A 27,585-nucleotide genomic window follows, 5' to 3' on the forward strand; every position below is an offset into this window, starting at 1 on the left:
GCGTGATAAAGGTAACTTCTTCCCACAAGACATTTTATTGGATCACCCCCTTGTAGGATGATGCGCGCCCACTTTTAACGCGATTTAAAGTCAAAAAGCATTAAACTCTACTCCAATTCACGTTACAAGTCCTATGTGGAAGGGGGCCGAAAAAATCATCTCTCTTTTTTAAAGTCAAAAAGCATTATACTCAGAATCAGTTCTGTTGATCTGAGTGGCAACTAATAACTTGATCAGATAATCTAGACCATTGATCCTTTGACCATGGAAAATGACTCGACAAATTATATGGGTAATCTCCTAGTAAGAAAATCCTCATAAAATAGGCAATTACAAGGGGGCGTGTTTCTGTGGGTCCATTGGGTGTGGGTGTGGGTGTGGGTGTGGGTGTGGGCCCACTTGCCAGGCAACAAGAAGACAACGTAACGAAATGTTCTTTTCTAATTTTTCAGTTGTGAAAACCAACAAGTTTTGTGAAAAAAAATAGACTTTTCCAGCAAGTTTGTGAAAAAAGAGGAAATACTTGTCTAACTCTTTATTTATAAACCCAGCGGGCTCAAATCATATGCCCAACAAAGATCACACACTACTCATAAAATTGAGGCTTGCAAATATCAATTATGTAAAGTCATTCCTTGAATGTGATTAATTGGATGACCAGAAGAGAGAAATACTCCTTGAGTTGTGCATTATAAGATTTTAATAAATGTGGCAATGGATCTGTGTAGTAGGATAGTTGTTTTGAGAAACGAACACAATGCTCATCATAAGTCCAAAAGTGACTATTTGTCATAAAATTAAACATGATTTTGAGTCCAGTAATGTTTTTTACTCAAAAATTGATTCTCAAAGCCGAAAACAAACATGGACTAAGTGAATTATATGGTACGCTGATGTTTAAAAAAAAAAAAAAAAAGAATTCGATGGAATCCAATCCAAAAAAATCAATGAAATCAGTGGAATTTTTATTTAATTATAATAAAACTTCTATTTTTAACAACTGGCCCAGATGATTTGCGCAGATCTGACCATTGGATATTAATCATAGAACATGAATTAATATCTTGCTTGTAACTGTATATATTGTTCTACTACTTGAGAAGAATTCCACTCCTTTATGTTCAGTTTTCTTGCATTAGTCTAAGCCACATCCAGTCCATGCCTTTTAATTTTCTTCTCATATTAACATTCCACTTTCTAATAGACCAGCAGTACAGTCCACATTCAGTTTGAAATAAACTCCTACCTCTGTTTTTTTTTTTTTTTAATGGTTCAATTCCTTCCTCTGTTACGACTTGCAAAAACTGAAACTGAACTATAGTGAGCAATTTGTACCTAAACGATGAGAATGAGACGAGCAAAGAAACATACCATAGCAATACATGATATGCTCATGGCATTGGTGGGAGTAGACGGGAGTCGGGTGCAATGACGGCCTCTTGCACAAGTTTCGTAGAGTTATTAGGATCAGGACCCCAAAGGAACTCGCTCATGTTAGGTGTCTCAACAAATGACATGGTGAACTCTCCCACCTTCTCAGCTTTCCCTCTCTTTCCTGCTCTTACAACAAGATTGTTCCTATGATAGGAGAAAATGCCATTACTAAGACGAATTATGTCACCCGGCTCAAAGGCATTGCATTCACAACCCCAGAGTTGGAAGTGAACAGCCGCAGTTTCATCCGCAACCGGTGCGAAGCAAGTTCTTTCTTGCCCTTCTTTGCCTGCAACCTCTTTGTCCAACAATATGAATTGTGTGTTCACAGTGTTTACAGCAGCCGGGACTATATCTTTTAAGCAGGTCATTTACGCTAGCTACGGCTGAAAAGACAGCAAAGAAAATGGCAATGACATTTTTTTTTTTTTAAATTGACATATTTTATTAAGATTAAGATAGCATTTGGGACCAACAGTCCCATCCTGCAATACAAACTATTAAGGTGAACTAGACCGACATGCTGGCACTAGTCCAGACAAGATAAACTAAATAGTAACCAGATTTAGTACAGTAATCCATCAAAATCCAAGTCATCCCATCAAACGCTTCTTTTCCATTTGTCAAAATTTCCAAAGAATTCCATCCTACTCCTTCGCCATCTTCACATTTTTCGATCCAGTCATAACCAAACCCCAAAAAATTGTCTATTGAGACCATTTAAACAGAAAGCCAAAAACCAAAATACCTATGGCCGAAAGCTTTCATGCACAGTCGCTCAATTCCACTGAATTGATTCCAATATCTAGTTTCAATTCCATATCTTCAGGCCAAAAGTCTGAGGTGAACTGCGGAAAGGGGACCTCTTCGACCAGATTCATCCGGATTGATATCAGATTCGATATTTTCCGAAGGCAAAGGTTTTTCTTCGCCTCCCATTCTACTTGTTCAAGGATGGAGGGGGCTTCCACCGAGGCTTTAGCCCTATTATATTGCAAGCTCCGAACCCACTGGCGATGCTGGAACCACTCGGAACAGTCCGGGAACTGTCTCCTTAATCTCTTGAAGGTTCGAGGAGCCTTAGAAGAAGAAGAAGAAACTGCCATTTTTCTTAAACTAAATAAGGATTACCCCTTCCTTCCTTTGCTGAGGAGAGCCAAACGACTAGATAAATTAGTCATCATTACCATTAAGTAATTTAAAGAAATGCCGCCCCTAACTGCGAATACTTTGGCCCTCTTCCAATTCTCAAAAAGACGGTTATATCGAGACTAGAATATCCCAAATGCTAATCGTAAATTCAGTAAAAAGGAGTCGTCACCGCTCAACTATAAAAGAGGCAGAGGAAAAGCCACCAAAACAAAACCCGAGGGAGTAATTATTGAAATATATGTCTTATCCATGATATTTTCCATTAATCATGCAAGAAGCCCCCAAACCCTAACTCCTTGATAATTACTTTGAAGATCCATGTCTACAACATCATCATCGCTACAAAAAGAAAACGGTCGCACCATCTTACCTCTAAATTATCCCAAAATTAATATGAACATTTCCCAAGCTCAACCAGGAAGCTTTGAAGAAATGATATCGGAAAAGCCTTGAAAGGCTCTCCCAGAGACCTTTCCATGAGGCCAGGGGAAGATCGAGATTCTATTTCTTCTTCCAGTATTGAAATAGCCATCTCCCTAGAGACATGCCATACATTACTTCGATGCCTCCTATCCTCTGGCAGGCTTCCAGATCTAACGAGGAAGGCATTGGCTACTGCTAACTCATCGACATAAACCATTCCTCTCATCTTATCAAGAATCGAGTGTAGCACCATGATTTCTATGAAAAGGTTCGGCCTTCGACCTCTTGGGCAAGAAGATGATTCATGGAGCCCTTGATCCTCCATCTCTACTACCGAAAGAAAACCTTAAAACTTACCTTTGTATCGATTCCATCACAGGGTTCCCCAGATTCAAAAGAATTTTAGCGATTACTACTCTTTACTGCTATTTACAACGTAAAATCAGATCCTCTCTTTTTTGGCAAAAGATTTTAGGATCTTTTTCATCCCGCTTTTCCTAGGTCCCGGAGTCAACGCCAGTGCTACCTTCAACAGATGTATTATAAGCTTCAATCATTTGAATTGAACCATCGAGAAAATTCCCAACTGGAAAACTCCATGACTTCAGCTAATGGAATGTGCTTATAGTGATAAAATCTTCATTTTTTTGACAATTTAATTGAAAACCCAAATAAGAAATACCATGAAACATGGTGATTTTGGGTGTAGGTTTTGATAAAACTGCAATTTATCACCTTTAGGGGCCGTTTAGATACGCAGATTTTAGAATCCAGGTTTTTAATTTGAAAACAGTGTAAAAGATGGTTCATGATCAAGCTGTTGCATGTTGTCCTGGCAACGTTTCTTGAATTTTAAGTAAGAAAACCAGGTTTTGATTATTCTGATGCAACGATTAGTACTGAATAACATTGATAGCCTCTACTCGTGTCATCCTACTGGCTTTGCTCATCCGAAATGGATATCTTCCAAATTGGGGAATATCAATGAAGCCCCTTTAGTAGGCTATTCATAATACGAATGAGAGTTCATTACTCTGTTTCATCTAGAACAACATACTTTGGCAATTTTTTCAATCTAACGAATGAGGGGTGCGTTGGATGTTTCATGATTCATGGTTCAATCAACGGTTATATTTGCATTAGCTACGCGCAAACAGGGGAGAAAACACACTTCCAAAATGAATAAAATCGTGTAACCAGAAAAATAGAGAAAGATAGTGCAGGATTCGAGTAATTTAACTACTTATAAAGCATAATAATCTAAAGAAACCCATGACACTATCGTTTCATGTTTATCAAGGCGTAGTATTTTAGCATATAAACCAGATTAGTCTAAGGTAAACGGGATTTGAAGTCCAGTGACGAATAAAAACAGTATTGAGCAATGGTGCATACTATATGTGACTTGGCTTGGTTGAAGCATCTATTATAGGAGTGGCATTTTCGATGAGGATTCCGATGAAGTTATTATGTGATAATTAGGTTGCAGTGCACATTGCTTCTAACTTGGCAATCCAAGAACTTACCAACGATATTTAAGTCAACTGTTACTTCATGCGTGAGAAGGTTCTAAGTGGAGATGCATCTACACCTTTTATAAAATCAGAAGAACAGCTAGCTGACCTGTTTACCAAATTGTTGAATCAGAGACATTGATTTCATTGTTTCCAAGCTGGGATTATATAATGTAAGGTGCCTAGTTTGAGGGGGAGTGTTAGAATATAATATGTTGTGTAGGCATATTTTAGTTAAAACATTTGGCATTGTAAAAACATGTATACAGAGATATACATATACATAGATTCACTTGGGGGAGAGAGAAAACTCCTTTTCTCCTCTCACGATTTCCCCTTCACTCTTCCTGCCCTAGACAATGAGCACAGACCCAATGAAGAACTTTCAAATCCTTGCAAATAACATGAACAAGTATCTGTCATATAAAGCCATGGCCCTTCAACATATGACTCCCCCATTAACACAATGCTTACAATAATGAAATTGTGATATTACTTATGCCGTCCAAACAAGCAAGCAGTCCAGGTTTATGAAAATAAAATGACCACCCTTTTCCATAGAGCATGTGACATGTTGCTCCCTATTTAGGAAAACCACTATACTTGTTGGATTAACTTCAAAAGTGTATAAACAAAATGTGAAAACAAGCATTGTGATGGTCAAAGGTTAATAATTTTCATTTATAACAAAAACTCATCAATACATGAAACCGGCTCACATTGTCAAGATGCCACACCAATAAACAATATAAATTAATCTATGAAAATTGCTACTAACAATAGTACTTGGGACTAAGAAAAAGTGTAAATGCATACTAGAAAAAAAATTCAGTTCAATATGCTTTGGGAAGATAAAATCAAAGACAAACCATGTTATACATTTGCTTTATAAGATTCAAGATGTAGCAACATGCAAAAACTAGAAGTAGCTTTGAGGCTCACAAACAGAAGATAAAATCAATGACATAACATATGGGTGCTTTACCATTCAAAAAAATAAAACATATTGGTGCTCAAGATGCGGACAGTCATCTGAGATTCCTACAAGAAATTCAAGCATAACATATCAAAGACTCCACCACGAGTAGGCCTTCAAACCCATCTCCGATAAATCCCCAGTCCCGTCAGCAAAACCTTGACTTCAGCAGTGTTGGAATAGGAAATACCAGTAGGTTCAAAGCTTTCTACCCTTTAGAGCCTCTGCAATCTCTGAATACTAATCGAACCCAAAATTTACAGTGTAATTAGGACTAGACGCTGATTCGGGCTACTCATTTTCTGATCCAACATGTGATTGAGTCCGGCTACAGGATTAAGGCAAGGCATCGTATAAGCAAGGAGAAAAGGGGTAAAACAGATAAAATGGACAGCCATAACCGGAATAACAAGTATAAAGCTCCTCTAATCTGGTGGTATTGAGATCATAGGAAAGGAACTTGTCCAATCTCTTAAGAAAAACAATGTCGAAATCCGGATGAAATGCTATGGGTTCGAATGATATATCATGATCATTCTCTATTGTTGAGGTTTCGAAATTGATTTCATGCTTTAGGATCCAACCACTCTACCAGTCCTTGAGCATCCAGATTTTCAATGGGTTTTTGAATTTATTGGTATAATGGAGATACCCTCCCGACACAGCTAGACATTCTACAACGCCGGAATTAGAATCAGGCAACGAGATCACCCGAAAGCTCTCTTCCTTCACATCGAAACCAACAATGCAATCCTGATCAGCACTCAAATGAACAATTCCATTAAGAAAAACTCGCGTCGAGTCCCAGAAGTGAAACGATTGTGCGTGCTTAGACTTAACCCACTTACCCGTTTCCGAAGAGAAAATATCAACCCTAATTTTCTGGTCAGGGCTATTCCCCCATTCCAAAAAGCGAATTACTTTGTAGTGAGGGGAGATTCGAGGATCGAAAGCTAAGATGGAAATACACCCAAAACTTGGTTCAAATCCTAGTTTGATTGGCGGAGGAGGAGGACAAGCAAACCATTTATTGGTAAAAGGGTTCCAAACACCATGGATATTTGTAATCTTATGGACAAACAAAAGCAACCCATTTTGGCAATCTTCCAAATTGTATGAAGTGATATGCTCATTGACATTATTAATATTCCTAATAACATGTTTCTCGTTTTCTTCTTTGCCTTGAAGAGGACGAGCATATCTCCACTCAGGTTGAGGCAAGCAACCCCCTTCATAGAAATCATAGAGGAGATTGGACATGGAAAGGGTTGGATTTTGAGAGATGAAATTTGAAATCAAGGTGTGGAATGATTTGGAGAGACACTTGCATCTCACCAAATCCTTTCCAGGCAATCCGGAAAGGATGGCCATTACCAAATCATCACCTAAATAACTACCCATCTTTCTAATTCTCTACCTATAAGGACAGATTTTAAAATCTGAAAGCTTGAAATAGAGTGAGAGAGAAATACCAGAGAGATTCCCAAGTCGTAACAAACCCTAATGATTCCCAAGTCTGAAGGTTTCCTCTTTCCTTTCTATGCAGTTGGAAGGTTTAGATCATTAAAGTAGGTGGACCCCGTAAAAAGTGACTTGGGCCTATCTTCTTCAAAGATCCAAACCGTTAATTTGCTGCACTTGCCAACAAAATCATCATGATACAAACCCTGATCAGCATCTACAAATTGGAGGATAATGATCATCATATTGAGATGATTTATGGGGAATGGTCAATTTACATTGTGGTGAACGGTCTAGACCTGGGCCGCAATGAATCTGCACATGTATTTTTTTTTTTATAAAATAGAGTGGGAGCCACCTTGTTCAAAGATCTAAACCATTCAATTGTTAAGCCCCAACATAAATACGCCTTACAACCATTAAAAAAAATACGCCTTACCACAAAAATCATCTCCATTGGATGATCCGAACTCTTGATCTATAGAGATTTCTATATAATGTAGGTTATCTACAGATTAGAGGGTTAGTATCATTCAATGGAGATGATTTTTGAGGTACGGTCTAGTAATATTTTTGAGCGTTAGTATCTAGGCAGAGTTATGCAAGAGTCTGTGTAGAAGTCGATGTGGATAAAGACTCCCAAACACAGTTTGCATTCAAACATCCTTGAGTAAAGTCTTTCAACCAGTTGAATATGACTGGAAACCATCACCTTACAAGAGATGTAAAGATTTCAGTCACTCACCGGACAAGTGCCTTGTTGCTCCCCCTACCCAAGAGATCAAGCCACCTCAAGCAAGACAAAAATGGATCCAAAAAAAGAAAATGCCAGAAGCAAAAGAAGAAGAAAATCTTCCTAAATGCAATGAACAAAAGGAAGAAAGAGATATCGGTAAAAGCCAAGAGGAGGAGGATGAAACAAAGAACGCTATATTAACATCAAGCACCTTCAGCATGCTAGAGTCCTTGGAGGATGTTATCCCATAACACCCATGCAGGGAACCTATGGGCCCCAATCAAGTAAAGCATAACTTGAACTCATCTTCAAGCACATGTACAGATCTTGAGATCCTAAACCCAAGCCGTGGGTTATTGGGCACTTCCCCTAAACCAACTATAAAAGATGGCTATGCTATACCTGAAGAAGGAATAGAGAGTGAGGAGGACATTGGACTACTCCGACCCTGAAGAGGTCTCCTCATCAGAATCCTCCTCAGAAAAGGAAGAAGATCCAACAAACACAAAAGGTCCCAAATAATCTCAAAAAAGAAAGAAAGAAAGAAAGTATCCTGGGCGGATGAATGTAGTCCACCTGATCCCAGTCGAGCAGGAGGATAGTTGTGAAGAAGAGAATCCAAAACTTGAGGAATCAAATGAATCATGGCAGGAAGTTCTCTAGAAAGATTGGCCAAGACGATCACAACGAGCCCAACATACCCCTACCAAATTAGATGATTATGTAATTCACAAGTATTGAGCATTTAGATCTCGTAAGTGTTGAGCATTGGTTCTCCCTCTCTCGCATGTTCCGAGTAGGGATGGTTTTGTGCCTATTATTGTATCATCTTTCTCTTTATCAAATAAACCGGTAGGGGTCCCGCCAAACCCTAGCTTACCCACCAAAAAAAAACTTTTATAGTAACATTGGAGCCTAACAGGTTTGGATCCTCTAACAAGATGGGCTTCATTGTATTATCCAAAATATATGCTCACCTAAATTATAAGGAGCGGGGTTTTGGAGGTGACAAGGGAGATAGAGTGACCGGTTTTCCGTAAGGTTTTGGGTAAGGTTTTGGGACGCACAGGGGTTGCGTTGGTGTTATAGCCGGTTCGAGCGTGGTTTCGTTGATTGTCAATGCCGTCTTGGTTGAGTTATCCGATCGAGTTTTTGCCGGAAGGGGCATCCAAGATTAGGGGTTCAACTTGGGTCGGGCTCAACCCAAACCCAATGGGTTCAACCCGATTTTGGCTCGGGTTGGGTTGGCATTTCCTCGGGTTGGGTTGAGTAAAGCCAACCCGATTTAATTTCGGCTTGGGTTAGGGTTGAGGGCTTGGCAACCCAACCTCCGCCCTCTAATTTTTTCTTGATTTTCTATGGGATATTGTATTTTTCTATGTGGTCCAAGGTGATCCCGAACCAACTCGACTCAACCCGACCTGAGTTGCACCCTTACGCAAGATTTCCTAAGTGAAAGACACGAAAATGTATGGATAGAGGCTCATTTACACGTGTCCACCAGAAGATTATTTTTTCTGTAATTCCCTCTTGATTTTATCTTAATTTTTGCCTATTGATAATGGCACTGGCATGTTTTGATAATTGCACTAAGTCACCTTGTCTTTTACTATTAACAAGCTGTCAAAGGTTATCACAATTGCCAGAAAAGCTCTAGGAAGCAAATTAAGAAAGAAAAGACAAGGTAGGTAAGTGCTATTACTAAAATAAGGCAGTACTATAAGAGGAATTTTCTATTCTCTCCCCGATGAATTTTATATAATTCTCTTCTCTTTCATGGATACAAACGATAGACATTGGGTCCCGCAGCTACCACATGGAAACTTTGAACAGGGTTGTGATCACTAATCGGATCAACGGGCCTGATCAAGTTGAAATAGCAACAATTGTCTAAGTCCAATTCTAAACCGAGATGATCTTAGCCTTTTGACGAAACAGCCACAGCCGTTTATCTGAATGACACATTACAATTGAAACCCAATAGACCGGAGATCCAATTCGCAATGGGGCTAAGCTTATCTTCCATGGATCATTGGAAAGTTTTTTTTTTTCTCCTTGTATAGAGTTCCTCTTCGCGAACATTCTTTCGTTCTGGATAATTTTTTCCAAAGGAAGCCAATATTGGAAACCCTTTAATTTTAAAATTTTAATAAAGTATTATTATCAAATAGTTTCACCATAAATGATTCTTATAAATGTGTGGAGTCGATTCATAGGTGATAATAGAGTAAAGATGTGCCTTTATGCCGATGATATTTTAATCGTCTGTACGAGTCTAGATGTTAATCCAAATTTCTTGAAGATCCTAATTTAATGTTAGTTATCCTCGAAGATCCTAATTTCTTGATGAGCCGCTCTAATATCCGCCTCATTGGAGTCTGTAATCCAAATGAAGTCTGAGAAAGCCCATATCGTTTTTTTTATTCATAAAGCCTATATCGTTGCACCAGCATTGTCTGAAAGAAGACCACCTACTCCAGCCGACTCGGGTTGCAATAGAGACAAAGTCTGGAATGTTAATTTCTCCTAATTATCTCAATGTTCAAGTTACTTCCATTAAACATAATGTTTGTAACTACGTTCAATGGGCCTCAAATCTGTTGATTTTTTCCTTATGGCGAAAGATAAAGTGAAATATCTTATAGTAGACAAGCCAAAGTCTAACGGGTTGTGAGGCCATGACATTACAATCTTCTCTTTCTTTGCTTCAGTGACACTATTCTCGGCCACACATATTTACTTAGTCTGAAGTCATTAGTCCTGTCTTTGAGTTAGTTGTCTTCTTTAGAGTGCAAAGCTTGTAAGCCCGTTGTGTCTTTTTCTTCTAGAGTCAATAATCAAAGTCTAATGGGGTTGTTTCTATTGCTGATTATGTGGTGAGCGGAAACTGCCCCTCTGATGTGTTCTAGGACATCAGAATGCTTCGAGACTTGAAGGACGAAGAAATCGCCCGTCTTGGAAGCCTATTGAGTACTTTATCAAAATGCTATTTACCCCCCTTCAAAGAAGACGAGTGGATATGGTGTCCTGATGCAGATGGGGTATTCTCTGTTCGGTCTTTTTTCAAAAAGATGATTGAAGGTGGTGAACGTCAATCTAAGAAGGCATGTGTATGGTTATCGATGGTACCCCCTAGAATCGCAACCTTTGCAAGGACATTGGTATCTGGCGGCATTAATACCTTCAATAGATTGAAAAGAAGGGGTCTTCAGTTGGCGAGCAGGTGCGTCTTATGCAAAATGGCGGAGGAGTGCATCGAGTGCCCCTACGCATACGGTTTATGGATGGCAATCATGAGAGCTTTTTGCTGCTGTTGGGTGTTCCAAGGAAAGATATACGATCTCATGTTGAACTGGTACAGAAGCCTTAATGGGCGCCTGGGTGAACCTTTTTGGAAGGCAATTCCCATGGCGGGAGAGGAATAACCGAATATTCCTGAACAAGAAGAGGGGACTCCATCATGTTGCTCTTGAGATTAAACTATCCCTAATAGCCTAGCATGGATTAAGGCAAAGCGCGGATTACCGTATCCTATCAGTACTATCCTCAGGAATTGGTACCAGGTGATGACAGAAATAAAAGGGAGCTCATGTATTATGCCCAAGTGGTCCCTCCCCCTCTCGGATGGCTAAAACTCAATTTTGACGGAAGCTCTTTAGGCAATCCGGGACCGGCGGGGTTTGGAGGGATAATTCGAGATTCGGATGGCAATACCATTATGACGTATTCATCTTCTGCGGGAGTCTGTGATGCAAATGAGGCAGAAGCGAGGGGCCTGCTCTTTGGACTAAAATGGTTTGCATCGAATAATTTAGGACCGCTAATGATTGAGGGGGATTCCTCAAATGTTATCGCATGGGCACTTGGGAGAAGTGGTGGACCGTGGCGTATCTATCAGATTATCGAAGAGATCAGGGACTTAGTTTGGCTCCTAAAACCCCAGCTATCCCATAAGCGCAGATCAGCGAACTCAAATGCAGACGCTTTGGCTAAAGCCGGGGTTTTCTTAGCTGAGCCGAGGATTGCAGTATCTCAATTTGAGGGGATTGTGTTGTAATTTTGGCTCTTTTCTTATGGGTGTATTTCTGGCTATGGCATTCTGTAATGGTTCTGTAAGTAGGACATCTTGTCCCCTTTACTGATTTATAATAAAATTCGTTACCTTTAAAATAAAATAAAAAAGTATTTTTCGGTTGGTTCATTCATAAGTATGTCGCCATAGTTAGATGTGTACCATAGGTGTTTTTGTTAGTTTCACTGAGTGAGTGGTTGGATGTTCTTTGGGGAGCCATAATAGAGACAAAGTCTGAAATGTTAATTTCTCCTAATTATCTCAATGTTCAAGTTACTTCCGTTAAACATAATGGTTGTAACTGCGTTCAATGGGCCAAATCTGCTGATGTTTTTCCTTATGACCAGATATAAAGTGAAATATCTTACAAAACACAAGTCAAAGTCTAATGGAGGTTGCGAGCCCATGACATTACAATCTTCTCTTTCTTTGCTTCAGTGTCACTCTCTTCTCGGCCACCCATCTTTACTTAGTTAGAAGTCAATACTCTAGCTTTGAGTCAGTTATCTCCTTTGGAGTGTGAAGCTTGTAAGCCTGGTGTGTCTCTTTCTTATAAAGTCGATAGTCTTTTTCAGTTGGTTCATTCATATGTATGTCGCCTCTTACTTGGGATTTAAGTATTTTGTTACCTTTGGGTAGCAAATAGAAGAGGAAAGGTAACCCTCCTGAGGCCAAGAATCCCCACCATATCAGTCCTGCCTCCTCCTGAGGCCAAGAATCCCCTGTTGGGATTAATCAGCACAACACACCTGCTACCCTTCGAGGTGCATAATCATATTGGGAACCAACTACATCCCCAGCTGCGACGCTTAGTCTTGCTTACTTTATTCCAACGCCATAGTACTTGATTTGAACAATCAACCCTTATGCCACAAATGGTCTCCTTGGGCACTCGCGGCTAGTACTCACACTGCTAACCACCCAAATCTTCCATCATTCAGATTGAGCTGTCCTTTCAGTTTCAACAAACACAGAGATTCTAAAGCAGCAAGAAACACACAAACATGCCATGTATAGGAAAATACTAATCAATTTTGGATAAAAAAAAACTATCCAATAAACTTGTGCCATGTGTCAAAGGGATGAGAAACATAAGTACTAAAATAACCTTGTAATAAAATTGTTGGAGGGGGTATTTTTGAGATTTTATGAAATATATAAGTTTTGGACGAGAATACCCCCCAAACTAGCCCTTTGAAACACCTATTGGGGGGTATTCTCGAGGTTTTTTTTTTAAAAAAAAACAAATTTTTTAGAGGAGGCATCTGGGCTCGCGGGCCGGGACGTGCCGTACCTTAGCAACGGGTCGTGCCGAGGCGCCCAACCAAGCCCGGCACGGCCCGCGACTTCGTGCCGTGCCAACATGGCACGCGTCACTGTAGCTATACGTGCCGTGCCTCACCGGGCCGCAGGCCGACACGGCCCGTTTGCCACCTTGAGCGACTTTATATCCGAGGCAACAATGTATCTGAAGACGATATAGTATCCTAAGCGACCTTGAATCCGAAAGAAAAATAGTATCTGAAGCTCCATTATATCCGAGGCGACACTATATCAAAAGGCAACATAGTATCCGAAGCGACATTTTAGCCAAAGGCAACAAAATATACGAGCCAACTTTATATCCGAGGCGACATTGTATCCGAAGCGACCTTGTATCCGAAAGAAAATACTATCCGAGGGTACATTGTATCCGAGGCGACATTATATCCAAAGGCAACATAGTATCCGATGCAACATTGTAGCCGAAGGCAACATAGTATCCGAGGATACATTGTATCTGAGGCAACTTTATATCTGAGGCAACATTATATCCGGGGCGACTTTGTATCCGAAGGCCACATAATATCTGAAGCGACCTTCTATCCGAAAGCAAAATAGTATCCGAGGCTACATTATATCCGAAGAAAACATAGTATCCGAAGCGACATTGTAGCAGAAGAAAACATAGTATCTGACAGTTTAGCCGGAGGCAACATAGTACCCGAGGCAACATTGTATCCGAGGCGACATTATATCAGAAGGCGACATAGTATCTGACAGTTTAGCCGGAGGCAACATAGTACCCGAGGCAACATTGTATCCGAGGCGACATTATATCAGAAGGCGACATAGTATCCGAAGCGACCTTGTATCCGAAAGAAAATACTATCCGAGGCGACATTATATCCGAAGCCAACATAGTATCCGATGTGACAATGTAGTCGAAAGCAATATATAATCCGAGGCTACATTGTATCCGAGGCGACTTTATATCCAAGGCGACTTTAGATCCGAAAGAGACATAATATCCGAAGCGACCTTCTATCCGGAAGAAAAATAGTATCTCATGCGACATTATATCCGAAAGCAACAGAGTACCGGAAGCGACATTGTAGCCGAAGGCAACATAGTATCTGAGGCTACATTGTAACCGAGGCGACTTTATATCCGAGGCAACACTGTATCTGAGGCGACAATGTATCCGAATGCGACATAGCATCCATAAAGACTTTGTATCCGAAAGAAAAATAGTATCCGAGGTTATATTGTATCCGAGACGACATTATATCCGAAGCGACATCGTAGCCGAAGGCAACATAGTATCCGAGGCAACATTGTATCCAAAGCGACCTAGTATCCGAAAGCAAAATAGTACCCGAGGCTACATCGTAACTGAGGCAACATAGTATCCGAAGCGACATTGTAGTAGAAGAGCAACATTGTATCCGAGGCGACTTTATATTCGAAGCAACATTGTATCCGAAGCGACATTATATCCAAAGGCGACATAGTATCCCAAGCGACCTTGTATCCGAAATAAAATAATATCCGACGCTACAATATATCCGAAGGCGACATTATATCCGAAGGCAACATAGTATCCGAGGCAACAATATATTCGAAGGAAACATTATAATATCGCCTCAAATATAATAGTATCCAAGGCGACATTATATCTGAAGGCAACATAGTATCCGAAGCGACATTGTTGGCGAAGGCAACATAGTATCCGAGGCGACATTGTATCCTAGGCGACAAAGAAAAAAGTATCTGAGGCAACATTGTATCTAAGGTGACATTATATCCGAAGGCAACGTAGTATCCGATGCGACCTTATTGTCGAAGGCAACATAATATCCGATGGAACATTGTATCCGAGGTGACTTTATATCCGAGACAACATTGTATCCGACGCGACATAGTATCCTAAGCGACCTTGTATCCGAAATTAAAATAATATCTGAAGGCAACATAGTATCCGAAGAGAAATTGAAGCCGAAGGCAACATATTATCCGAGGCGACGTTATACCTAAGGCAACATTGTATCCAGGGCGACATTGTATTCGAAGCGACCTTCTATCCGATAGCAAATTAGTATTCGAAGCGAAATTGTATTCGAAGCGACATTGTAGCCAAAGGCTACATATCATCCTAGGCTACATTGTATCCGATTATAACTGAGGTAACATAGTATCTGAGGCGACATTGTATCCGAAAGCCACATAGTATCCGAGGCGACCTTATAACCGGAAGCAAAACAGTATTCGAGGCGACATTGTATTCAAGGCGACATTATATTCGAATGCAACATAGTATCCGAGGCGACAATGCAGCCGAAGGCAATACAGTATCAGAGGCTACATTATATCCGAGGCGACTTTATATCCGAGGAAACATAATATCTGAACCGACATTGTAGCCGAAGGTAACATAGTATGCGAAGGCAACATAGTAACCAAAGAGACATTGTAGTCGAAGAGCAACATTGTATCAGAGGCGACTTTATATTCGAAGCAACATTCTATCCGAAGCAACCTTGTATCTGAAAGCAGTCTCTGAGGCTACATTGTATCTGATGCGACATTATATACGAAGCCAACATAGTATCCGAAGCGACATCATAACCAAAGTGAAACATTGTTTCCAAGGCGACTTTATATCCGAGCTAACATTTTAGCCGAGGCGATATAGTATCCTAAGCGACCTTGTATCCGAAAGAAAAATAGTATCCGAAGCTACATTATATCCAAGGCGAAATTATATCCGAAGGCAACATAGTATCCGAAGCGACATTGTAGCCAAAGGCAACATAGTTTCCGAGGCAACTCTATATCTGAGGCAACATTGTATCCGAGGCGACATTGTATCCAAAGCGACCTTGTACCCGAAACAAAATACTATCTGAGGGTACATTGTATCCGAGGAGACATTATATCCGAAGGCAACATAGTATCCGAGGATACATTGTATCTAAGGCAACTTTATAACTGAGGCAATATTATATCCGGGGAAACTTTATATCCGAAGGCGACAATATATCCGAAGGAAACATAATATCCGAAGCGACATTGTAGCCGAAGGAAACATAGTCTCCGAAGCGATAGTTTAGCAGGAGGCAACATAGTACCCGAGGCAACATTCTATCCGAGGCGACATTATATCAGAAGGCGACATAGTATCCGAAGCGACCTTGTATCCGAAAGAAAATACTACCCGAGGCGACATTATATCTGAAGGCAACAAAGTATCCGATGCGACATTGTACCCGAAAGCAATATATAATCCGAGGCTACATTGTATCCGAGACGACTTTATATCCAATGCAACATTGTATCCGGGGTGACTTTGTATCCGAAGCGACCTTCTATCCGGAAGCAAAATAGTATCTGAGGCTACATTGTATCCGATGCGACATTATATCCAAAGGCAACAGAGTACCGGAAACGACATTGCAGCCGAAGGCAACATAGTATCTGAGGCTACATTGTAACCGATGTGACTTTATATCCGAGGCAACATTGTATCTGAGGCGACATTGTATCCGAATGCGACATAGTATCTAGAAAGACTTTGTATCCGAAAGCAGAATAGTATCCGAGGCTATATTGTATCCGGGACGACATTATATTCGAAGGCAACATAGTATCCGAAGCGACATTGTAGCCGAAGGCAACATAGTATCCGAGTCTACATTGTATCCGACGCAACTTTATATCCGAGGCAACATTGTATCCGAAGCGACCTTGTATCCGAAAGAAAAATAGTATCTGAGGCTACATTGTAACAAAGGCGACATTATATCTGAAGGCAACATAGTATCCGAAGCAACATTGTAGTCAAAGAACATTGTATCCAAAGCGACTTTATATTCGAAGCAACATTGTATCCAAAGCGACAATATATCTAAAGACGACATAGTATCCCAAGCGACCTTGTATCCGAAAGAAAATAATATCTGACACTACATTGTATCCGAGGCGACATTATATCCGAAGGAAACATAGTATCCGACGCGACAATATATTCAAGGTTTTAAATCTCGATTTCGGTTTCGGTCATCAGCGAAACCGAACGTTTCGGTTTCGGTACCAAATTTCGGACGAAATCTCGTAAAAATTTCACAAAAATTTAGGTGAAATTTCAAAAATTTCCGAAACGTTTCACCGAAATTTTCGAAACGTTTCGACCGAAATTTCTGAAAGTTTCGGCGAAGTTTGGTACTTTTCCGACTCACTGTAAATTTCGTTTCGTTTTCCACAAAAACCGAAATATTTCGGCTGAGACAATGTTTTCGGCCGAAATTTAAAACCATGAATATATTTGAAGGAAACATTATAATATCGCCTCAAATATAATAGTATCCGCGGCGACATTATATCTGAAGGTAACATAGTATCCTAGGCTACATTGTATCTAGGGCGACATTTTATCCGAGGGGACATTATATCCGAAGGCGAGATAGTGTCCAAACCGACCTTGTTTCCAAAAGAAAATACTATCCGAGGCTACAGTATCTCCAAGGCGACATTATATCCGAAGGCAACATAGTATCCGAAGCGACATTTTAGCCTAATGCAACATAGTATCAGAGGCTACATTGTATCCGAAGCGACTTTATATTCGAGGCAATATTGTATCCGAAGCGACAGTGTATCCGAAAGTGACATAGTATCCAAAGCGACTTTGTATCTGAAAGCAAAATAGTATCCGGGGATAAATTGAATCCGAGGCGACAATATCCGAAGCAACATAGTATCCGAAGGGACATTGTAGCTGAAAGCAACATAGTATCCGAGGCTACATTGTATCCGAGGCAACTTTATTTCCGAGGCGACATAGTATCCAAAGCAACCTTGTATCCGAAAGAAAATAGTATCTAAGGCAACATTGTATCTAAGGCGACATTATATCCGAAGGCAACGTAGTATCGGATGCGACCTTGTTGCCGAAGGCAACGTAGGCGACATTGTATCCGAGGCGACATAGTATCCTAAGCGACCTCGTATCCGAAAGCAAAATAATATCCGAAGCGACGTTATATCCGAAGGCAACATAGTATTCGAAGCGAAATTGTAGCCGAAGGCAACATAGTATCCAAGGCGATGTTATATCTAAGGCAACATTGTATCCGGGGCGACATTGTATTCGAAGGAACCTTCAATCCGATAGCAAAATAGTATCCGTGGCTACTTGGTATCCGAGGCGACAATATATTCGAATGCAACATAATATCCTAAAGGACATTGTAGCCGAAGGCAACTTATTAACTGAGGCTACATTGTATCCGAGACGACTTTATATCCGAGGTAACATAGTATCTGAGGCGACATTGTATCCGAAAGCCACACTGTATCTGAGGCGACCTTATCACCGGAAGCAAAACAGTATCCAAGGCGACATTATACTCGAAGGAAACATAGTATCCGAGACGACATTGCAGCCGAAGGCAACATATTATCCGAGGCTACATTATATCCGAGGCGACTTTATCTCCGAGGAAACAATAATATCCGTACCGACATTGTAGCCTAAGGCAACATAGTATCCGAGGCAACATTATACCCGAAGGCAACATAGTAACCAACGCGACATTGTAGCCGAAGGCAACTTCGTATCTGAGGCGACTTTATATCCGAGGCAACATAACCTTGTTTCCGAAAGCAAAATAGTATCTGAGGTAACATTTTAATCCAGGCAACATTATATCCGACCGCAACATAGTATCCGAAACGATATTGTAGCCTAAGGCAACATAGTACCAGAGGCGACATTGTATCGGATGGTGACATAGTTTCTGAAAGAAAAATAGTATCTGAGGCTACATTGTATCCGAGGCGACATTATATCCTAAGTAAACATAATATCTGAGGCGACATTGTAGACGAAAGGCAACATTATATCCGACGCAACTTTATACCAGAGGTAAGACTATATCCGAGGCGACATTGTATCCGAAGCGACATTGTTTCCGAGGCGACATTGTATCCGAAAGCAAAATAGTATCTGAGGCTACATTGTATCCGATGCGACAGTATATCCGAAGTAAACATAATATCTGAAGCGACATTGTAGACGAAGGGCAACATTAGATCCAAGGCAACTTTATACCAGAGGTAAGATTGTATCCAAGGCGACATTGTATCCGAAACGACAATGTATCCGAAAGCAAATAGTATCGGATTCTACACTGTATCCGAGGCGACATTATATCCGAAGGCAACAGAGACCGAAACGACATTGTAGCCAAAGGCAACAAAGTATCTACGGCTACATTGTAACCAACGCGACTTTATATCAGAGGCAACATTGTATCTGAGCCGGCATTGTATCGGATGGCGACATAGTTTCTGAAAGAAAAATAGTATCTGAGGCTACATTGTATCCGAGACGACATTATTTCCGAAGTAAACATAATATCTGAGGCGACATTGTAGACGAAGGGCAACATTATATTCGAGGCAACTTTGTACCAGAGGTAAGATTGTATCCGAGGCGACATTGTATCCGAAGCGACATTATATCCGAAAGCAAAATAGTATCTGAGGCTACATTGTATCCGAGCCGACATTATATCCCAAGTAAACATAATATCTGAAGCGACATTGTAGACGAAGGGCAACATTATATCCGAGGCAACTTTATACCAGAGGTAAGATTGTATCCGAGGCGACATTGTATCCGAAGCGACATTGTATCCGAAAGCAAAATAGTATCCGAGGCGACATTATATCCGAAGGCAACAGAGACCGAAACGACATTGTAGCCAAAGGCAACAAAGTATTTGCGGCTACATTGTAACCAACGCGACTTTATATCAGAGGCAACAATGTATCTGAGGCGGCATTGTATCCGAATGCGACATACTATCCGAAGCGACTTTGTATCCGAAAGCAAAATAGTATTCGAGGCTACATTGTATCCGAGACGACATTATATCCGAAGGGAACATAGTATCCGAGGCTACATTGTATCCGACGCAACTTTATATCCGAGGCAACATTATATTCGAGGCGACATTCTATCCGAAGCGACCATGTATCCGAAAGCAAAATAGTAACCGAGGCGACATTATATTTGAAGGCCGCATAGTATCCGAAGCGACATTGTAGTCGAAGGCCAACATTGTATCCGAGGCGACTTTATATTCAAAGCAACATTGTATCTGAAGCGACATTATATCCAAAGGCGACATACTATCCCAAGCGACCTTGTATCCGAAAGAAAATACTATCTGACGCTACATTGTATCCGAGGCGACAGTATATTCAAAGGCAACATAGTATCCGAGTCAACAATATATCCGAATGAAACATTATAATATCGCCTCAGATATAATAGTATCCGAGGAAAAATTATAAACGAAGGCAACATAGTATCCGAAGCGACATTGTAGTTAAAGGCAACATAGTATCCGAGGCTACATTATATCAGAGGCGACATATTATCCGAAGCGACCTTGTTTCTAAAAGAAAATACTAACCGAGTCTACAGTGTCTCAAAGGCAACATTATATCCGAAGGCAACATAATATCTGACACGACATTTTAGCCGAATGCAACATAGTATCCGAGGCTACATAGTATCCGAGGCGACGTTATATTCGAGGCAACATTGTATCCGAAGGCGACATAGTATCCGAAGTGACCTTGTATCAGAAAGCAAAATAGTATCCGAGGTGAGATTATATCCGAAGGAAAACATAGTATCTGAAGCGACATTCTAGCCGAAGGAAACATAGTATCCGAAGCGACAGTTTAGCCGGAGGAAACATAGTACCCGAGGCGACAATGTATCCGAGGAGACATTATATCAAAGGCAACATAGAATACGATGCGACCTTGTAACCGAAAGAAAATACTACCCGAGGCGACATTATATCCGAAGGAAACAGAGACCGAAACAACATTGTAGCCAGAGGCAACAAAGTATCTGCGGCTACATTGTAACCAACGCGACTTTATATCAGAGGCAACATTGTATCTGAGCCGGCATTGTATCGGATGGCGACATAGTTTCTCAAAGAGAAATAGTATCTGAGGCTACATTGTATCCGAGGCGACATTATTTCCGAAGTAAACATCATATCTTAAGCGGCATTGTAGACGAAGGGCAACATTATATTCGAGGCAACTTTATACCAGAGGTAAAATTGTATCCAAGGCGACATTGTATCCGAAGCGACATTGTATCCGAGGCGACATTGTATCCGAAGCGACATTATATCCGAAAGCAAAATAGTATCTGAGGCAACATTGTATCCGAGGCGACATTACATCCAAAGTAAACATAATATCTGAAGCGACATTGTAGACGAAGGAAAACATTCTAACCGAGGCAACTTTATACTAGAGGTAAGATTGTATCCGAGGCGACATTGTATCCGAAGCGACATTGTATCCGAAAGCAAAATAGTATCCGAGGCTACATTGTATCCGAAGCGATATTGTATCCGAATGCAAAATAGTATCCGAGGCTACATTGTAACCGAGGCGACATTATATCCGAAGCCAACAGAGACCGAAACGACATTGTAGCCAAAGGCAACAAAGTATTTGCGGCTACATTGTAACCAACGCGACTTTATATCAGAGGCAACATTGTATCTGAGGCGGCAATGTATCCGAATGCGACATACTATCCGAAGCGACTTTGTATCCGAAAACAAAATAGTATTCGAGGCTACATTGTATCCGAGACGACATTATATCCGAAGGGAACATAGTATCCGAGGCTACATTGTATCCGACGCAACTTTATATCCGAGGCAACATTATATTCGACGCGACATTGTATCCGAAGTGACCATGTATCCGAAACCAAAATAGTATCCGAGGAAACATTATATCCGAAGGCAGCATAGTATCCGAAGCGACATTGTAGTCGAAGGGCAACATTGTATCCGAAGCGACTTTATATTCAAAGCAACATTGTATCTGAATCAACTTTATATCCAAAGGCGACATACTATCCCAAGCGACTTTGTATCCCAAAGAAAATACTATCTGACGCTACATTGTATCCGAGGCGACATTATATTCGAAGGCAACATAGTATCCGAGTCAACAATATATCCGAATGAAACATTATAATATCGCCTCAGATATAATAATATCCGAGGCAAAATTATAAACGAAGGCAACATAGTATCCGAAGCGACATTGTAGCCAAAGGCAACATAGTATCCGAGGCGGCATTGTATCCGAAGCAACATTGTATCCGAGGCGACATTGTATCCGAAAGCAAAATAGTATATGAGGCTACATTGTATCCGATGCGACATTATATCCGAAGTAAACATAATATCTGAAGCGACATTGTAGACGAAGGGCAACATTATATCCAAGGCAACTTTATACTAAAGGTAAGATTATATCCGAGGCGACATTGTATCCGAAGCGACATTGTATCCGAAAGCAAAATAGTATCCGAGGCTACATTGTATCCGAGGCGACATTATATCCGAAGGCAACAGAGACCGAAACGACATTGTAGCCAAAGGCAACAAAGTATCTGCGGCTACATTGTAACCAACGCGACTTTATATCAGAGGCAACATTGTATCTGAGCCGGCAGTGTATCGGATGGCGACATAGTTTCTGAAAGAAAAATAGTATCTGAGGCTACATTGTATCCGAGGCGACATTATTTCCGATGTAAACATAATATCTGAGGCAACTTTATAGCAGAGGTAAGATTGTATCCGAGGCGACATTGTATCCGAAGCGACATTATATCCGAAAGCAAAATAGTATCTGAGGCTACATTGTATCCGAGGCGACATTATATCCGAAGTAAACATAATATCTGAAGCGACATTGTAGACGAAGGGCAACATTATATCCGAGACAACTTTATACCAGAGGTAAGATTGTATCCGAGGCGACATTGTATCCGAAGCGACATTGTATCCGAAAGCAAAATAGTATCCGAGGCTACATTGTATCCGAGGCGACATTATATCCGAAGGCAACAGAGACCGAAACAACATTGTAGCCAAAGGCAATAAAGTATTTGCGGCTATATTGTAACCAACGCGACTTTCTATCAGAGGCAACATTGTATCCGAAGGCGACATAGTATCCGAAGTGACCTTGTATCAGAAAGCAAAATAGTATCCGAGGTGACATTATATCCGAAGGAAAACATAGTATCTGAAGCGACATTCTAGCCGAAGGAAACATAGTATCCGAAGCGACAGTTTAGCCGGAGGAAACATAGTACCCGAGGCTACACTGTATCCGAGGCGACATTATATCCGAAGGCAACAGAGACCGAAACAACATTGTAGCCAAAGGCAACATTGTATCTGAGCTGGCATTGTATCGGATGGCGACATAGTTTCTCAAAGAAAAATAGTATCTGAGGCTACATTGTATCCGAGGCGACATTATATCCGAAGTAAACATCATATCTGAAGCGACAATGTAGACGAAGGGCAACATTATATTCGAGGCAACTTTATACCAGAGGTAAGATTGTATCCGAGCCGACATTGTATCCGAAGCGACATTGTATCCGAACCGACATTGTATCCGAAGCGACATTGTATCCGAAAGCTAAATAGTATCTGAGGCAACATTGTATCCGAGGCTACATTATATCCGAAGTAAACATAATATCTGAAGCGACATTGTAGACGAAGGGCAACATTCTAAACGAGGCAACTTTATACCAGAGGTAAGATTGTATCCGAGGCGACATTGTATCCGAAGCGACATTGTATCCGAAAGCAAAATAGTATCCGAGGCTACATTGTATCCGAAGCGATATTGTATCCGAATGCAAAATAGTATCCGAGGCTACATTGTAACCGAGGCGACATTATATCCGAAGCCAACAGAGACCGAAACGACATTGTAGCCAAAGGCAACAAAGTATTTGCGGCTACATTGTAACCAACGCGACTTTATATCAGAGGCAACATTGTATCTGAGGCGGCAATGTATCCGAATGCGACATACTATCCGAAGCGACTTTGTATCCGAAAACAAAATAGTATTCGAGGCTACATTGTATCCGAGACGACATTATATCCGAAGGGAACATAGTATCCGAGGCTACATTGTATCCGACGCAACTTTATATCCGAGGCAACATTATATTCGACGCGACATTGTATCCGAAGTGACCATGTATCCGAAACCAAAATAGTATCCGAGGAAACATTATATCCGAAGGCAGCATAGTATCCGAAGCGACATTGTAGTCGAAGGGCAACATTGTATCCGAGGCGACTTTATATTCAAAGCAACATTGTATCTGAAGCAACTTTATATCCAAAGGCGACATACTATCCCAAGCGAATTTGTATCCCAAAGAAAATACTATCTGACGCTACATTGTATCCGAGGCGACATTATATTCGAAGGCAACATAGAATCTGAGTAAACAATATATCCGAATGAAACATTATAATATCGCCTCAGATATAATAATATCCGAGGCAAAATTATAAACGAAGGCAACATAGTATCCGAAGCGACATTGTAGCCAAAGGCAACATAGTATCCGAGGCGGCATTGTATCCGAAGCAACATTGTATCCGAGGCGACATTGTATCCGAAAGCAAAATAGTATATGAGGCTACATTGTATCCGATGCGACATTATATCCGAAGTAAACATAATATCTGAAGCGACATTGTAGACGAAGGGCAACATTATATCCAAGGCATATTTATACCAGAGGTAAGATTATATCCGAGGCGACATTGTATCCGAAACGACATTGTATCCGAAAGCAAAATAGTATCCGAGGCTACATTGTATCCGAGGCGACACTATATTCGAAGGCAACAGAGACCGAAACGACATTGTAGCCAAAGGCAACATAGTATCTGCGGCTACATTGTAAACAATGCGACTTTATATCAGAGGCAACATTGTATCTGAGCCGGCAGTGTATCGGATGGCGACATAGTTTCTGAAAGAAAAATAGTATCTGAGGCTACATTGTATCCGAGGCGACATTATTTCCGAAGTAAACATAATATCTGAGGCAACTTTATAGCAGAGGTAAGATTGTATCCGAGGCGACATTGTATCCGAAGTGACATTGTATCCGAGGCGACATTGTATCCGAAGCGACATTATATCCGAAAGCAAAATACTATCTGAGGCTACATTGTATCCGAGGCGACATTATATCCGAAGTAAACATAATATCTGAAGCGACATTGTAGACGAAGGGCAACATTATATCCGAGGCAACTTTATACCAGAGGTAAGATTGTATCCGAGGCGACATTGTATCCGAAGCGACATTGTATCCGAAAGCAAAATAGTATGTGAGGCTACATTGTATCCGAGGCGACAATATATCCGAAGGCAACAGAGCCCGAAACGAGATTGTAGCCAAAGGCAACAAAGTATTTGCGGCTACATTGTAACCAACGCGACTTTCTATCAGAGGCAACATTGTATCTGAGCCGGCATTGTATCCGTATGCGGCATACTCTTCGAAGCAACTTTGTATCCGAAAGCAAAAGAGTATTCGAGGCTACATTGTATCCGAGACGACATTATATCCGAAGGGAACATAGTATCGGAGGCTACATTGTATCCGACGCAACTTTATATCCGAGGCAACATTACATTCGAGGCGACATTGTATCCGAAGCGACCATGTATCCGAAAGCAAAATAGTATCCCAGGCAACATTATAAACGAAGGCAGCGTAGTATCCGAAGCGACATTGTAGTCGAAGGGCAACATTGTATCCGAGGCGACTTTATATTCAAAGCATCATTGTATCTGTAGCGACATTATATCCAAAGCCGACATACTATCCCAAGCGACCTTGTATCCGAAAGAAAATACTATCTGACGCTCATTGTATCCGAGGCGAGAGTATATTCGAAGGCAACATCGTATCCGAGTCAACAATATATCCGTATGAAACATTATAATATCGCCTCAGATATAATAGTATCCGAGGCAAAATTATAAACGAAGGCAACATAATATCCGAAGCGACATTGTAGCCAAAGGCAACACAGTGTCCGAGGCTACATTATATCCGAAGCGACATTTTGGCCAAAGGCAACAAAGTATCTGCGGCTACATTGTAACCAACGCGACTTTATATCAGAGGCAACATTATATCTGACCCGGCATTGTATCGGATGGCGCCATATTTTCTGAAAGAAAAATAGTATTCAAGGCTACATTGTATCCGAGGTGACACTATTACCGAAGTAAACATAACATCTGAGGCGACATTGTAGACGAAGGGCAACATTATATTCGAGGCAACTTTATACCATAGGTAAGATTGTATCTGAGGCGACATTGTATTCGAAGCGACATTGTATCCGAGGCGACATTGTATCCGACGTGACATTATATCCGAAAGCAAAATAGTATCTGAGGCTACATTGTATCAAAGTCGACATTATATCCGAAGTAAACATAATATCTGCAGCGACATTGTAGACGAAGGGCAACATTATATCCGAGGAAACTTTATACCAGAGGTAAGATTGTATCCGAGGCGACATTGTATCCAGAAGCGACATTGTATCCGAAAGCAAAATAGTATCCGAGGCTACATTGTATCCGAGGCGACAATATATCCGAAGGCAACAGAGACCGAAACGACATTGTAGCCAAAGGCAACAAAGTATTTGCGGCTACATTGTAACCAACGCTACTTTATATCAGAGGCAACATTGTATCTGAGGCGGCATTGTATTCGAATGCGACATACTACCCGAAGCGACTTTGTATCCGAAAGCAAAATAGTATTCGAGGCTACATTGTATCCGAGACGACATTATATCCGAAGGGAACATAGTAATCGAGGCTACATTGTATCCGACGCAACTTGATATCCGAGGCAACATTATATTCGACGCGACATTGTATCCGAAGCGACCACGTATACGAAAGCAAAATAGTATCCGAGGCAACATTATATCCGAAGGCAGCATAATATCCGAAGCGACATTGTAGTCGAAGGGCAACATTGTATCCGAGGCGACTTTATATTCAAAGCAACATTGTATCTGAAGCAACATTATATCCACAGGCGACATACTATCCCAAGCGACCTTGTATCCGAAAGAAAATACTATCTGACGCTACATTGTATCCGAGGCGACAGTATACTCGAAGGCAACATAGTATCCGAGTCATCAATATATCCGAATGAAACATTATAATATCGCCTCAGATATAATAGTATCTGAGGTAAAATTATAAACGAAGGCAACATAGTATCCGAAGCGACATTGTAGCCAAAGGCAACATAGTATCCGAGGCTACATTATATCAGAGGCGACATTTTACCCGAGGCGAAATAATATTCGAAGCGACCTTGTTTCTAAAAGAAAATACTATCCGAGGCTACATTGTCTCAAAGGCAACATAGTATCCGACGCGACATTTTAGCCGAATGCAACATAGTATCCGAGGCTACATAGTATCCGAGGCGACGTTATATTCGAGGCAACATTGTATCCGTAGGCGACATAGTATCCGAAGTGACCTTGTATCAGAAAGCAAAATAGTATCCGAGGCGACATTATATCTGAAGGAAAACATAGTATCCGAA

The 27,585-nt window shown here is 40.8% G+C and overlaps 1 protein-coding gene across 5 annotated transcripts in view; it reads right to left on the reverse strand.

The window, feature by feature from the left end:
• Nucleotides 1–1,119: 1,119 nt before the first annotated feature.
• The window catches only part of LOC143856225 (uncharacterized), a 62,228-nt gene continuing 35,762 nt past the window's right edge, over nt 1,120–27,585 (reverse strand). Inside the window, exon 3 of one of the 5 annotated variants that reach the window (XM_077366372.1) lies at nt 1,120–1,820. In XM_077366372.1, coding sequence (XP_077222487.1) covers nt 1,392–1,805 — 414 coding nt within the window. In that variant the 5' untranslated portion in view covers nt 1,806–1,820 and the 3' untranslated portion in view covers nt 1,120–1,391. The other 4 variants (XR_013238134.1, XR_013238135.1, XR_013238133.1 and 1 more) reach the window with 4 other exon arrangements.

The sequence above is a fragment of the Tasmannia lanceolata genome, unplaced genomic scaffold, assembly GCF_043159265.1.
Source record: "Tasmannia lanceolata isolate RefF3 unplaced genomic scaffold, GAP_Taslan_0.1 ptg000023l, whole genome shotgun sequence".
Classification (NCBI taxonomy): domain Eukaryota; kingdom Viridiplantae; phylum Streptophyta; class Magnoliopsida; order Canellales; family Winteraceae; genus Tasmannia; species Tasmannia lanceolata.